Source organism: Sturnira hondurensis, unplaced genomic scaffold, assembly GCF_014824575.4.
Source record: "Sturnira hondurensis isolate 20B ecotype Veracruz unplaced genomic scaffold, ASM1482457v3 Scaffold0023817, whole genome shotgun sequence".
NCBI lineage: Eukaryota > Metazoa > Chordata > Mammalia > Chiroptera > Phyllostomidae > Sturnira > Sturnira hondurensis.
In genome coordinates this window covers 8,652,565-8,668,391 of record NW_028096448.1, presented here as the reverse complement: position 1 = coordinate 8,668,391, position 15,827 = coordinate 8,652,565, and the positions used below count along the sequence as shown (strand labels likewise).

The following is a 15,827-nucleotide window of genomic DNA, read 5'->3' as shown; positions in this document are numbered from 1 at the left end:
TCAACTCTAAAATGAGGCTAAGAATAGAATCCATCTCAAAGCACATTGGTTAGAACTGAGGCAGATGTGGAAAGGGCTCAGCCCGTGCCTGGCATACAGTCTGTTTTCAATAAATGCTAACTTGTATTATCTAATGGCTTGTACATTATATAATGCAGTGTCATAAACCTTGGAGCGTAGCGGTGGTCAGAGAAGTAACTTAGAAATAAGCAATGCAAACATGCCTTATTTGTAGGTTGGAGATTTCCTGTAGTTGATTCATTGGTCAGGAAGGATCAAAGACACTTTTACTGCTCACAGTAGCTACACAGGGTGGCTTTCTCAGGTTATAGGAAAAGAAGGTAGAGGGAGCTATATGCACTCATCAATAAAATTTATTTCTATAACAAGTATTAGATCATAGGAGTTACATAAGTATAATATGGAAGTTGAGTTGATTTTGACTAATATACATAGTTTTCTAGAGGACAGCTTGTTGGAAGCGAGATTGTACGTACTCTGAGCAGGTGGTACAAAGATCTAAGAGAGCAGGTAACAGGAATCTGACTCAGACGGGGCCTCAAGGGTGGCTTTTAGGGGGAAGTGGCATTTGAGCTAAGGCCTGAAAGCTGCACAGTAGGAGTGAGGCAGGCACAGTGCGTGTGAGGGTGGTGGGTGAGGTGGGGCACTGTGGGCCGAGCTCTAAATGTGGGGAACAGCAGAGAGAAGCCCCCTTGTGATGGAGAAGGCTCTGTGCACTGAAGACTCCAGAAACACGGGGGTGTGCAGAACACAGGACCCAAGGCAGAGAGTGGTGAGCTGAGAAGAGAGAGGTAGTCAGGGCTCAGAGGTGAGTAACATTAACAAAACTCACACAGCAAGGCAGTGCTAGACCAGAGTTCTTTTCACAGCAAGATCACAGTTATTAAAAATATCTTCCCTGGCTGGTGTAGCTCAGTGGATTGAGCACGGGCCTGCGAACCACACGATTGCGGTTCGATTCCCCGTCAGGGCACATGCCTGGGTTGCAGGCCAGTTCCTGGCAGGGGACACATGAGAGGCAACCATACATTGATATTTCTCTCCTTCTCTCCTTCCCTTCCCCTCTAAAAATAAATAAATAAAATCTTTAAAAAAATTTCTTTAGGAGAAGTTACTTTGGAAGAAAAATTACTGCTTCGGGATCCCACTAAGTGGTGATTTATTTGGGATGACATGCATTGAAACAACTAAGTTTGCTAATTCCTACACTGAGGTAGGGCTGTAGGGTAAGAATTAAAGAGTTATTAATCCAGATGACTCTCAGGTAGATTTCCATTTCTTTTTAAAACCAGTATAGAGTATTAGGAGAAAAACTCCTTTGTTTCGGGTGAAACTGACATTTCTGTTACTTTTGTGAATTCGGATGATTCATCCTAATGTGTTACCTTATTATCACAGTCACTCACACCTCATTTAATTGTGCTTCTCAGATATTGCGTATTTTATAAATTGAAGATAAGACTCTCCCAGCAGAAATTATGACTTGCTGAAGGCTCAGATAAAGTATATTGAAATTAAGGTACATACATTGTTTTTTAGACATAATGTTGTTGCATACTTAATTTACTATAGTATAGCATAGATATAACTTTTAAATGCAGTGGGAAATGAAAAATGTGTGTGACTCACTTTATGGAACTGTTTACTTACTGTGGAGGTACAAACTGAACCCACAGTGTGTCCGGGGCGTGCCTGTGTGTATCGTTTACATTCCGTATCTAGACCAGCTGTTTAACAGAAGCTTTTACAGTGGCAGGAATGCTGTCCAGTACATCGACCACCAGCACGTGACCACTGAGCATTTGAAACCTGCCCAGTGTGACTGCAAAACTGAAACATCTCGTCTAATTTTAGTTAATTTGAATTTAAGCAGCCACATAATGTCAGCAGTTATTGTAGACTGTGTCCCCAAACAGTGTTTTCAGAGTCTTTTAACAGAATCACTGTATCTGGTAAAAGAAGGCAAACTGCATGGTCTTAGCGGAGGTGGGCTGGTTGCATTCCAGATCTTTTCCTGCCTTGGGCTAATTTCAGTAACTGGCAATAAACCAGTTTTATGTGCATCCATTTCTCAGTATATCCTTCACTGCTTCCCATTTAAATTTCAGATTTGTTTCATTGTTATGTCTGGTCAGTTTTCAATCTGTACTGACTTCAAATCTCCACTTTAAATTTCTCAGTCTAATTATTTTCCTTAACTTGTAAATGAGCCCCAACTGAAGTCTTACATATACAGTAATCCCCCTTTGTCTACGAGGGACACATTCCAAGACCCCAAGGGGATGCCTGAAACCATGGATAGCACCAAACCCTGTATATGCTATGCTTTCCCCCTGTATATACGTAACTTTTCACTTAAAGGAAGCACTTTACAGCTTCCTTAGGCATATCTGAGTGATCAGAACCGCATTCCTGTGCTTTGGGGCCATTATTGAGTGTCATAAGGTGACTTGAACACAAGCGCTGCAACACTGTGGCCGTCAGTCTGACTCGGAGAAGGCTGCTCACGTGCAGGGGGTGTCTGCAGTGTGGAGACTCTGGGCAAAGGCGTGCAGCACAGCCCAGGCAGGACGGAGTGGGATGGTACAAGATTTCATCACACTGCTCAGGACAGTGTGCAATTTAAACCTTGTGAATTATTTATTTCTGAAATTTTCCATTTAATATTTTCAGACCACTGTAGACCGTGGGTAACTGAAGCTCTGGAACAAGGAGGGGGGTGCTACTATATTATGAAAGAACCTGTCTTAGCTCGGGCTGCTATGACTGAACACTATGGACTGGACAACCTACACGAGACGTTGATTTCTCACACTTGGTGAGAGCTCTCTTCTGGCTTGCAGAAGGCTGCCTTCTCACCATGTCCTCATATGGCAGAGGGAGAGAGAATGAGAGACAGGGTGGGCATCACAGAGAGAGAGGATAAGGAGGAAAAGATGTAGAGAGAAACAGGGTGAAGGAGAGCAGGAGAGAGGGGAGGGAGAACAAATAAGAGCAGAGGGAGAACAAATAAGAGCAGAGAGACAGTGAGGAAGAGATAAAGACCAAGATAGCCTGAGTCAAAGAGAGAGAGGAAGAAGAGACAGAGCTTGTGAGTACTTTGGTTTCTTTCTCTTCATGTACAGGCACTAACCCTGTCGTGGGGGCCCTGTTCTATTGGCCTCATCAAACCATGTTAGCTCCCAGAGGCTGCTTTTCCAAGTACTGTACTCTCACATTGGGAGTTAGGACTTCAAAGTGAATTTTAGGGGAAAACAAGCATGCAGTCCATAGCGGAACCGTTATGTGAAACAGTTGTGTAAAACAAGTCTTCACACAACTAGATAACACTTTTTAAACTTCAGTGTGTAAGAATGTTAGAATTTGTGTAGAAATTGTGGAAGGCTGCAAACTCCCTGAGTGCAGGGACAGTGCCTTATTCATCTGTGTACCTGGGCTACTCCGTTCAGTCCCTAGACTGCCCGATAAGTGTGGAGCTTTTCCATAATAAAAAGATGAAGCACTCTTTAAAATTTTAGAGAAATGTGTCAGAACATTTACTATGTCAGAGTAAGAGAATGTCAGAATAAGTTACTAAATTTCACTAGGGGACTGAAGTTTTTTTCTCTTTATTACCAAAATATTTGGCTTTAATCTAACCTAATTGCTCCAGTGTAATTTGGCCACATATATATAATTAAGGAAAAATGCAAAAATAAAGTGTATTTTAGTTGAACAGACTTTGAAAGCTGGAGTTACCGTATCTGTGTGGAGGGTGTGCCTCTGAGAGTCCCAGTTTACACCTGTTGAGCAAGTGTGCTTACCTGTGGAGCTCTTTCTTACTCAGTGAAGTCCTGATTTACACAGTACATTAGATGGCCACTTCCTGTGGGCCTTCGAAGGGTAGCCTTCACCCACAGGAACTGACCATCTAATGTCCGCTGGTTACATTACTGTTACTCCTCTGAAGACTTCTGGTTAAGATGGTAAAGTAAGTAAATGCTGTGCTCATGCCCTCCCATGACCACATCAAAATGACAACCAAATTGTAGAACCACCATCATTAAGAACCAACTGAAGACTAGCTGAACAGAACATAAATAAGGATATAAAAAGCCACTAGGAGAGAGGTCGGAGGAGCAGAGATGTGGAACAGGCAGGCCCCATGCCCATGGTGTGGCAGTTAAGAATCAGGAAAGATATCTCAGCTGTGGAGGTCCTCACTGAGGATCCAGGGGACCAGGTGCCCCAGTCAGGGTACCAGTGCCAGGAAAGGAGTCCCCATGATCTGACTGAAAACTAATGGGGTTACATCTGAGTGGTAATGGTGGCCTGCTGGAGTCCCAGGTGTTCTTCTTGAGGGTCCCATGCATGGACTCACTCACTCATAGACTCACTTGCTCTTTGCTTCAGTGTAAGTCAGCAACTTGAAATGCACCAGGGACATACAATGGTGGAACTGAATTGACAAGCTTCAGAGCGAGGACTGGAAGGGTAGCTCTCTCCAGGGATAGAAGTGCTGGCAGGTGCCGTGTTGACTTGTAGAGTTCCCCTTTTACCACCCAGCTGGCCTGGTGCAAATCTGAGCTCTTTATGAATGTGGCTAACACTGTTTGCCCTGCCCTGATGATTCCCTGAGACCTTGACCCACGCAGTTTGCATACCTAGCCTAAGCCTCTTCCAGTGGCTTTTCCATAGGGGTGGACTACCTCAGTTCCTGATGTTGACTTTTCTAAAATCTCTTCAAAGGTCCACAAACCCCAGAGAAGTAGGGGCTCACTCTGGTGTGCCATGTACATTTTCTTAAGCACCCCAGGCCTGAAACCAGCAGACACTGGTCTCAACTTTCATTGGAACATAGCATCAGCTAAGTGTCCACAAGCCTGGCACAAGAGGCAGCTGGCATTAGCTCACATGGCAGTGTTCACCAAAGGGTCCAAGCCCAGTACTAGTAGAAGTTGATCTCAGTTCAAAGCATAGCCTCTACACTAAGTGCCTCTGGCCCAGCATAAGTAGCCATCAACTGCAGGCCATTGTACCTCCCAAAAAGCAGCCCAAACATGGGCACAAATAGTAGCTGACTTGGCCTGCACCAGAGTCCCTCATAAAAGGCTGCAGAACCAACACACCTGGTGGCCAGCCTGAGACCACATGAGAGCATCACCCAGCCAGCTCCACAAATGACATATGTGAAGGTCAGGCTCAACTGGCAATCAGAGTCCCACTAAAACGACTCCTGTTCCATACAGTCAGTCCCCATGTAACAACTTGTCTGCTATAGTCATGGCCAGCCCTCAGAGCCCACCAGCCTGAGGGCCATTCCCACTCACTGATGTGCCACAGCAATCAAAGCTCAACAAAAAAAGAGCACACACAAGGGACACCCCTGGAGCGCATGGCTTATGTGACAACAAAGACTGTGCTACTGGACAATAGGGGATACCTACTACCTAAGGCCACTCTGTGAAGACTGAGCGATGTAGCCAGTCTACACCTAACACACAGAAATAAACATAGGGAGCCAGCCAGTATGAGGAGACAAAGAACCATGTTCCAAATGAAAGGACAGGACAAAAAAAAAAAGTACCAGAAAAAAATAACCAAATTAAATGGAGGCAAGCAATCTCCAAGATACAGAGTTAAAAAACAGTGCTTGTAAGATGCTCAGTTAACTTAGGGGAGACAGGTGAACTCAGTGAGAACTTCCACAAAGAAATAGAAAACACAAAAGACCCAGTTTGAAATGAATACTTTAGAGAGACTCGGTAGCAGATGAGATGAAGCAGAGGATAAAAGCAGCAATCTGGAAGCCAAGGTAGCAGACAATAACCAATCAGGACAGCAAAAAAGAAAAAAAAGTGAGGATAGTTTTAAGGGACCACTGGGATAACATCATCCATAACAACACTCACATTGTAGGGGTACCAGAGGAGGAGAAAGGGGAAGGGATTGAAAATGTATTTGAAGAAATAATGACTGAAAACTTCCCTACCCTTGTGAAGGAAATAGATATATAAATCCAGGGAATGGAGAGAGTCCCATACAGAATATACCCATAGAGGCCCAAGACACATCATAGTTAAAATGCCAAATGTTAAAGACAAAGAATCTTAAAAGCAACAGAGAAAAGCAGTAAGTTACGTGCAAGGGAGCTTCCAAAAACTATCAACTGTTTTGTCAATGGAAACATTTCAGACTAGAAGGAAGTGGCAGCAAATACACAAAGTGATGAAAGGCTAAGACCTAAAACCAAAATAACTCCTTCCAGGAAGGCTGTCATTTAGAATCGAAGGAGATAAGGAGTTTCCCAGACAAGAAAAAGCTGAAGTTGTTCATCACCAATAAATTGGCTTTATAAGAAATGATAAAGAGGCTTTTTTTAAGTAGAAAAGATAAGATTAAAAATATGAATAAGGTAATACAGAAGAGAGAAAAAATTCTCACTGACAAAGGCAAACAGTAAAGCAGTGGATCAGCCAACTATAAAATCACTACAACTTTGTACTTGTAATAAAATTATTACAACTTTAATAAGTAAAGCAGGCAAAAGTAGGAAAATCATGTGTAATTATAATAAATTAAGGAATACACACAAACACATAAAAGAAGTAAAGAAATAATGACAAACACAAATGTAGGGGGGTGGGTAAAAACTAGTGATTTTAGAATGTGTTGGAACTTAAGTGGCCATGAACTTAAAATTGATTGCTATAAATATAACTTAGCTTATAGGAACCATATGGTAACCAAAAATAAAAAATTTACAATAGGTACACAAGAAATAGAGAAATGAATCTAAACACAGCACCAGAGAAAGTCACACGAGAGAGAGCAAGAGAATATAAAGGGTAACAGGGGAGAACTACAAAAACAATCAGAAAAAGTGTCAATAACTAATACCTACCAATAATTAGTTATAGTTGGTTGATCCACTGCTTTACTGTTTGCCTTTGTCAGTGAGAATTTTTTCTCTCTCCTGTAAATGAACTAAACGCTACAATAAAAATGTATAAGGTGGCTAAATGGATTTAAAAAAGGCTCATACACTGGTGCCTATAAAAGATCCACTTTAGATCAAAAGACACACAGACTGAAAGTAAAGGAATGGAAAAAGATAGTTCATGACAAAAGAAAAAGAACTAAGGTAGCAATACATACAATAGCAATACATATATCAGGTGAAGCAGACATCAAATTAGGGCTGTAACAAGAGACAAAGAAGGGCAGGCATTTCATAGTGATACACAGACCAATCCAACAAGAGGATATAACTCTTGTGAACATCTATGCTCCCCATGTAGGAGCACCTAAATTACGAAGCAAATGTTGATGGGCATAGAGAAATCAACAGTAATGCAGTCATAGTAGAGGATGTTAACAGCTCATTGACATCAGTGTATTAATAGATCAACCAGAGTATCAACAAGGCAGTAGTGGCCTTAAAGGACACATGTTAGACCAGATGGACTTAACTGATATTTTCAGGACATTTCACCCCAAAGCAGAAGAATATACATTCTTTTAAGGGCACATGGAACATTTTCTTGGGCAAACCACATGTTAGGCCCAAAACAAGTCTCAATAAATTTAAGAAAATGAAAGAACAAACACGATGACCCTAGAGCTATCGGATACAGCCAAAGCAGCGCTCAGAGGGATTTTGTAGCAATACAGGCCTACCTCAAGAAACAAGAGAATATCAAATGAACAGTCTAACTAGTCACCCCAGGAACTAGAAAAGCAAGAATGAACAAAGCCCAAAGTAAATAGAAGGAAGTAATAAAGATCAAGTGGAAATAAAATAGAATGCAAATATCAAAAAAGGTCACTGAACCAAGAGCTGACCTGTTGAAAAGAAATAAAATTGCAGGACTTTAGCCAGACTCCATAGGATTTTTGTTGATGCATAATCTGCATAGAGGCAAAATCCTCAACAAAATATTAACAAACCAAATTCAGTAGTGCATTAAAACTCTTATATACTATGTTCAAGTGGGATTTGCCCCTAGGAGGCAAGGTTGGCTCAGTGATGCAAATCACTTAATGTGAGACACCACATATACACATAATGAAGGGTAAAAATTATACGATCGTATCAACAGGTGAATTAAAAAGCAAAGTGGGGATTCAAGGAACATACAGTAACATAGTAAAAACTATATATGACAAATCCACAGCTAATATCATATTCAACAGTGAAAGGCTGAAAGCTTTTTCTTTAAGATCAGGAACAAGACAAGGATGCCCACTTTTGCCATTTTTATTCAACATAGCATTGGAAGTCCCAGTCACATTTATCAGATGGGAAAAAAAAAGAAAGAAAAATGAATGAAAGGCATCCTAATTGGAAAGGAAGAAGTGAAACATTATTTGCAGATGACTTGATACAACAGGGTGGGGGAATTGGGTTTATAATTATTTATATGAAAAAGAACACAATAATAAATAATAATACAAGAATAAATACTGTTTTGCATACTCACAACTGTAAAGCTACTGTTGTTCTATCCTATATATAGAAGGAACCTTAAAAATGCCCCCCCAAACTAGAACTGATACATGAATTTAATAAATGACCAGGATACAGAATTAAATTTAGAAATTGGTTGCGTTTTTATACACCAATAATGAACTATCAGAAAATTTTAAAAAACAATTCCATTTATAATTGCATCAAAAAGACTTAGGAAAACCATGACATTGAAGAGGATACGAATAAGTGGACAGATAGATATACCATGCTCATGCATAGGAAGAATTAACAATCTGAAAATGTCCAGCCATTGAAAGCAATTGACGGGTTTAATGCAGTCTCTATCAAAAAACCAATGGCATTTTTTACAGAACTAGAATAAATAAATCGAAAATTTATACAAAACCACAAAAGACCCCGAAGAGCCAAAGCAATCTTGACATGAAAGAACAATGTTGGAGGCAGCACGCTACCCGATACCAAACTATACTGTAGGGCTAAGTGTACATGTGAGCATGGTATTGGCATAAATGCCAACACACAGGTCAGCAAAACAACATTAAGAGCCTAGAAATAAACCTGTGCCCATATGGTCAATTAATCTATGACAAAGGAGGCCAGAATATACAACGTGGTGAAGACAGTCTCTTCAATAAATGGTATTGGGAAATCCAGAGAGACACATGCAAAAGAATGAAACTGCGTTTGTTTTTTATACTATATACTGCAATAAACTGAAAATGTATTAAAAACTAAAATGTAAGACCTAAAACCATAAAAATCCTAGAAGAAAACATAAGCAATAGATGCTCTGACATTGCTCTTAGTTATTTTGGTGATGGCTCCTTGGGCAAGGGAAAAAAACAAGTGGGATTACATCACTAAAAATTTTTGAATAGGAAGGGGAATTAGAAAAAAACAGGAGACAACCTACTGAATGGGAGAAGATATTTGCCAGTGATATATTCAAAAAGGGGTTAATAGAGAAAACACAGTATCTGGCACAAATAATTCCCCTTTATTATTACAGTGTTTTTTAAAAGATTTTTTTTAAAAAGATTTTATTTATTTTTAGAGAGAGGGGAAGGGAAGGAGAAAGAGAGGGAGAGAAACATCAATGTGCGGTTGCCTCTCACATGCCTCCCAACTGGGGACCTGGCCTGCAACCCAGTCATGTGCCCTCACTGGGAATTGAACCAGCAACCCTGTGGTTCGCAGGCTGGTGCTCAATCCACTGGGCTATACCAGCCAGGGCTACATAGTCTGTAATTACAAATTCATAAGCATGTTCTTCTGTAGCATAACAATATCACACTCAGGCACACCATATGACACTTTAGGTGAAATGTTCAAATTAAAGCTATAAATTATTACACTCATTATTACCCTACCAACTACACTGAAGCAGGCATTACTTCTGCCAGACCCTACATATAGGGAAATGATACAACTCAACACCAAGAAAACTCCCCAAACAACACAATTTTTAAAAAATGGACAAGGGGCCTGCATAGACACTTCTCCAAAGAGGACATGCAGAGGGCCCGTAGACCTGTGAAAAGATGCTCAATATCACTGATCAGAGAGATGCAAATCAAAACCACAGTGAGATACCACTTCACATCTGTCAGAATGGCTATTGTCAATAAATGAACAAACAACGAGTTTTGCTGAGAATATGGAGAAAAAGAAATCCTAATGTATTATTGGTGGGAATGTAGATTGATGCAGCTCTATGGAAAACAGTATGGAGGGTTTTTTTCAAAAATTAAAAATGGAATTACCATATGACCCAGCAATTCCATTTTGAGGTATTTGTCTGAAGAAATTGAAAACGGTATTTTGAAGAGATTTATGCACTCCTATGTTCATTTCAGTGCCATGTATAATAGTCAAGCTATGGAAGCAACCTAAGAGTCTGTCAGAAGATGAATGGTAAAGAAGTGTGATACATATACACAATGGAATATTACCCATAAAAAAGAGTGAAATCTTGCCGTTTGTGACAACATGGATGGACTTAGAGGGTATTTTGCTAAGTGAAATAAGTCATACAGAGAAAGACAAATACCATATTTCACTTATATGTGGGATCTAAAAAAAATAAATGAACAAAACAGAAACAAACTCATAGATTCAGAGACTTGGCGATTGTCAGACTAGAGTGGGTGTTGAGGGAAAGGGTGTAAACGTGAAAGGATTAAGAAGTGCAAATTGCCTGTTATAAATACAGTCATGGGGATGAGAAGTACAGCATAGGGAATGTAATTGATAATATTGTAATAACTATGTGTAGTGTCTGGATGGTACTAGACTTCTGGATTGGTCACTTCGTAGGTAATATAAATATCTGATCACTGTTTTACACCTGAAACTAACATGCACGTCAACTGTAGCTGAAAAGTAAAAGAAAAATAAAATAAAATATAGCACTGAAGAGAAATGGGAAGCCAGCTTTGAGAGGTCGCACAGAATGCCCAGTGAGGCATCATTTTAATAATTATGTCAGCTACCTTGTCTATATGGGTAAGTACGTAACCTTTGAGTAGATTTTTCTCATGGGAGGTGATACAAGGTGACTCATTAACCATTGTCCTTGGGCAGTTTTGATAGCTTCATTTATTTGAGCTGCTCCTTTTCATTATCTCTTGGTATGCATGGGAGTATTGAAACAAATTTGTTCAAGATACAATATTTGAAGAACCCAGACTTTATGAGGCTAAAATTTTCAATGTTTTAAGAACAAAATACTGATATTTTTATCACTGTCCTCAAATATCAAAAGCTTTGTCACTGTGGACCAGCAGGGTGTCTGAAAAAAAGAAAGGGCCCCCACGTGGAACTCACCTAAGCCAGGGGTGTGAATCTGAGTTGTTGACTTGTGTCAGAACTGGGAGCTTTGTGGCTTCTGGAAAAGACTGTGGTTAAGTTTGCATCCATTCAGGACCCACCATGGTGACCTGTGTGTACAGTTCAGGGAAATGTCTGCGTGTGGTGATGGGAGCCCAGGGAGCCACAACATGGAGCGGGACCCCGTGGGCACCTGTGACCTGTGCTGCGGGCCTGGATCCGCACTGGCATCAGCGCAGGGTGAACAGGCACCTGGGCCTCTCTCCAGCAGGCACGTCAAGGGCCGTCAGAAGCCACATCTAGCTTTTCTGGGGGAAATGATTCTCTTTCAACTGAATCTGTTTCTGGGATGAACAATCTCTACGGGAAACTGGTAGAAGCTGCCTCGATGCCTGCGTTCAGGAACCCTTCTCAGTCTTCCACGTACATCAGTCTAACCTCTGATTCCATCGTCACATCCTTTTCTCAGGAAGACTCCTCCTGTACATTTTTTGTTAAGTTTTGTTGTTTATGCTATTACAGTTTTCCCAGTATTTCCCCCTTTGCCCTCCTCTACATAGCCCACCCCGCCTCCCGTCATCAACCCCCATCCCATTGTCTGTGTCCACGGTTCATCTATGTTCTTCCACTAATCCCTTCACCTTCTTTCAACCAGTCCCCGCCTCCTCCCTCCCCTCTTACGGCTGTCAGTCTGTTTCATGTCTCTGCACCTCTAGCCCGATTTTGCTCCTTAGTTTATTTTGTTCGTTACATTCCACTTATAAGTGAGATTGTTTGGTATTTGTTTTTCGTCAACTGGCTTATGTCACTTAGCATAATAGTCTCCATTTCCATCCATACTGTCCCAAAAGGGAAGAATTCCTTCTTTTTTACTGCTGCATAATAAGTTGTGATACCATAAAAAAATCTTACAGGATAACATAGGCAGTAAAATTTCAGATATCTCATGCAGCAATATTTTTGCCAATAAATCTAGAGCAAGGGAATTAAAGGAAAAAATAAACAAATGGAACTACATGAAACTAAAAAGCTGCTGCACAGCTACAGAAACCATCATCAAAATGAACAGGGAACTGTGTGGGAGAACATATTTGCCAATGATGCATTGGACAAGGGTGTAATCTCCAAAATATATAAAGAACTCACACAACTCAATACTAAGAAGACAATCCTATTTTAAAAAGTGGCCAAAGGACCTGAACAGGCACTTCAAGGAGGACATATGAAGGGCCTATAGACTCATGAAAAATGCTCAACATCACTAGCTATCAGAGAGATCCAAATTAAAACCACAATGAGATATCACCTCACACCAGCCAAAACAGCTATCATCAGTAAATTAACAACAAGTGCTGGTGAGGATGTGGAGAAAAGGGAACCCTAGTGCACTGTTGGTGGGAATGCAGACTGGTGCAGCCACTGTGGAAAACAGTGTGGAATTTCCTTAAAAAACTAAAAGTGGAACTGCCTTTGACCCAGTGATGCCACTGCTGGAATATATCCTAAGAATCCCAAATCACCAATTGAGAAGACTATATGCACCACTGTGTTCACTGCAGCATTATTTATAATAGCAAAGATTTGGAAACAGCCTAAGTGCCTGTAAGCAGATGAGTGGATAAAAGAAACCGTGGTACATTTACGCAGTGAAATTGTCCCATATACTTCTTGTAAGGGGATTATACCAGGCCCACCCAATAATCCACAGTGATCTTTCCTTTTTAAGATGCTATACTTGTTGCATCTGCAAAGTCCCTTATACCATAAAAGGCCGTAAAGTCACATGTTCTGAGGATTAGTGTGTGGATATCTTTAAAGGGGCATTGTCCAACCTACCACAGTGTCTGTGTAGTGGCTAATAGAATATAAGAGAATAACAACAATAAATGTTTGTTGAACATCAGAAAAAATACTCTTACTCCTGTACTTGTTTTCCATTCCTGAGGGATGGGGCGGCGGCTTTGCCTTTTTGTGGATCCTAGTTTAATGCTTTGATACATTCTAAACGGTAAAACCTGGTTGAAAGAATGAAAGGTGAAGATATGTTTGCTTCTGCTAGAGATCTTGGCTATTTTGTAGATATTTTCAGGGAGGCCTTTCTCTTGCCAAAGGGTGGGGAACTTTAGGGTGGGATACGTGAGCTATCTGATTCTAATCCTAACGTTGTGATCACAGAAGCCGAGGAATCATACATAAATCAGCTGTGAGATTTTCCTCCCCTTGTAACATTTTCCTTTGATCTTCAAAAAGCATTAGAGAAAGTATAAGAGTTCAACCTTTCCAAGTGGATATGTGACAGTTACACAGATGCAACCTGCTTCTAATTTCTTGCATTGATTGATATGTCCAGTATTTATTGAGTGTCTACATTGTACCCACTGTGCCGAATACCACATTTAATATAAAAAGTCCATGACCTTAAAGTAAAACTTGTTTGTTAGTTTGGATGAAAGTTATTTTCAGAGCTAAAGAGTAAATTTTCAAAATTTGGATTCTTCTGGCCCCTAATACCCTCAAGATCACTTCGGTAGATAAAGCACATCAGTGAGAGTGTTGGTTGTGTTTGTGTGTGGGGAACATAGTGCAGTGTTTGAATTTGGCCCTGCGCTTCCTTGTACATTAACTGTTGGGGGGTTCTGGCCTTTGTGGGGTTCATTCTCTTAAGTCTTGTTCCATTGACAGGACATCATACTGCATGTCTGTCTGCAGAATGGCTGCTGGGTTTGCTCTGCCTGGTTTTGTAGTTTTGGTCCCACTCCCCAACCAAAGACAGTGCCTGTAGAGTGGACCAGGAGGAGCCTGAGTTCAAACACGCCCACTTCTCTGGAAGCAGAGCCTTCCGTCTCCAGCTACAGATGATGCAGTTACGTTCATGTGGCGTTTCCCATTGGGGTCCTTGTTTGAAATATAACTTTGTGTGTTTTTATTCCTAGGTCCATGTACTTTTATTTACACATTGTAAGTCTCCTGATAATACTATTTTTGCCAATGAGACCACAATCTTCTATTCAACGGCAGCCTCAGAACTCCGTTAATAAGAAAAAAACAGATTGATACCTCCAGGAAAAGCTGGATCCGGAAAACTGCAACACTTTGGAAAGAGGAGATGAAAAGGCTCAAGTGTTCTTCAGTGACATAGAGGCAATGTTTACATGCATTTTTAAAAATAAAAGTGCAGGAGTATTTTTGTAAAGCCTTTTTGTACCAGAAAATCAGCCATGTCCAGTTGATCTGTTTTAGTGTTTTCTAGGACATTTGAGTGGTGTGGATGGAGGTGTGTGGGGAACCTGCCAGAGTTGCAGGAATGGTGCATCTGGGTAGCTGGGTCTCTGCTTTCCCGACAGGGATTCCAGCCACTGAAATGCAGATGCTGAGACCTGGACATCTGCTCCAGAAGGTAGAAGGTGATTGCTGAGGAGACTTGTCATAGGTTTCTTAAACTAGAACATACCCACACATGGTTGTTCCTCGGGAAGCCCCAAATCCTTCGACTTGTGACATTACTGTTTCAAACGCTGAAACAGTGACTCCATCAGAAGACCACAAGGAGCAGGGTCTGGGGGGTGTTTTTCAGGGTACTGAACGCTGTGAGCTAGGAGGACTAGCTGTGAACACTTGAATAGACCAAAAGTCAGCCATGCCCTACAGTAGGCTGCCTTTTTTCCAAGGTGCATCTCTTCCCATTTTTCTTCTGAACTGAGCCAAGATTGTAAATCAGAAAGTCTTGTGTGCTTGTATACCGGGAGTCTGGGCAGGGCTGCTGTTTTCCAGATTTTTTTCCATTTCACGTGCACCATCTGCTTCCCCAGGACAGCCCTGAGAAAACACCTGAGGTCACACCATCCAAGGCAGAAGAATGTCTTCTAAAGAAATAATTTTGAAGTAATTTAAAGTTATATACAAGTTGATAAGAAATTATGCTCTTTTCTCCCCTTTTATAGTGGTGTTAATATTCATGGCTATGATGGGCTGACTTATTTTTCCAGTCTCAGAGCCGATTAATTCTGACTTTGTATTAGTTGAACTATCATATTGGAAAGCAAAAACTGAAAGACAGTTTTCTAGCTTCGTTATGAACATGCTGTGGCTCCTATTGGTTAATACTCTATGTGGGGGGAGGAAACATGGTATTAAATGTTGTGGATAATAATAATGATGATAATAATAAATTATATGCTACAGTGGTGTGCCCTCAATCACATCCCTTGGGAGAAGCAAATTTGTTCAAATCAGATGTTTGGAAGTTAGTTTCTTACTGAATAAAAACTGTTTCTATGTAAAAAATATTTCTGAACAGAAGAATTGCTTTTTGTTTGTGTCAGTAGAGACTGGATATTCGGAAGTATGTGTGTGTTTCAACAAATGTGTAGAAGCTTAAGGTTTTACTTGTTGAAAGCCTGAGCAGTATAACATGTTCAGTTTGTCCTCTATGTCGGGCACTTGGATGTTTTCTTTTTTGGTGTACTTCCTGACCTTCATTCCCAGCCTCGCAGATCATGCGCTC

General features: G+C 40.7%; 1 protein-coding gene across 1 annotated transcript in view; it reads left to right on the top strand.

Moving 5' to 3' along the window:
• MBOAT1 (membrane bound glycerophospholipid O-acyltransferase 1) overlaps positions 1 to 15,617 on the top strand; it is a 104,201-nt gene extending 88,584 nt beyond the window's left edge. The window contains exon 13 of the mRNA XM_037037904.1: positions 14,257 to 15,617. Coding sequence (XP_036893799.1) covers positions 14,257 to 14,377 — 121 coding nt within the window. The 3' untranslated portion in view covers positions 14,378 to 15,617. The remainder of the gene's footprint in view (positions 1 to 14,256) is intronic.
• The last annotated feature ends 210 nt before the right edge of the window (positions 15,618 to 15,827 follow it).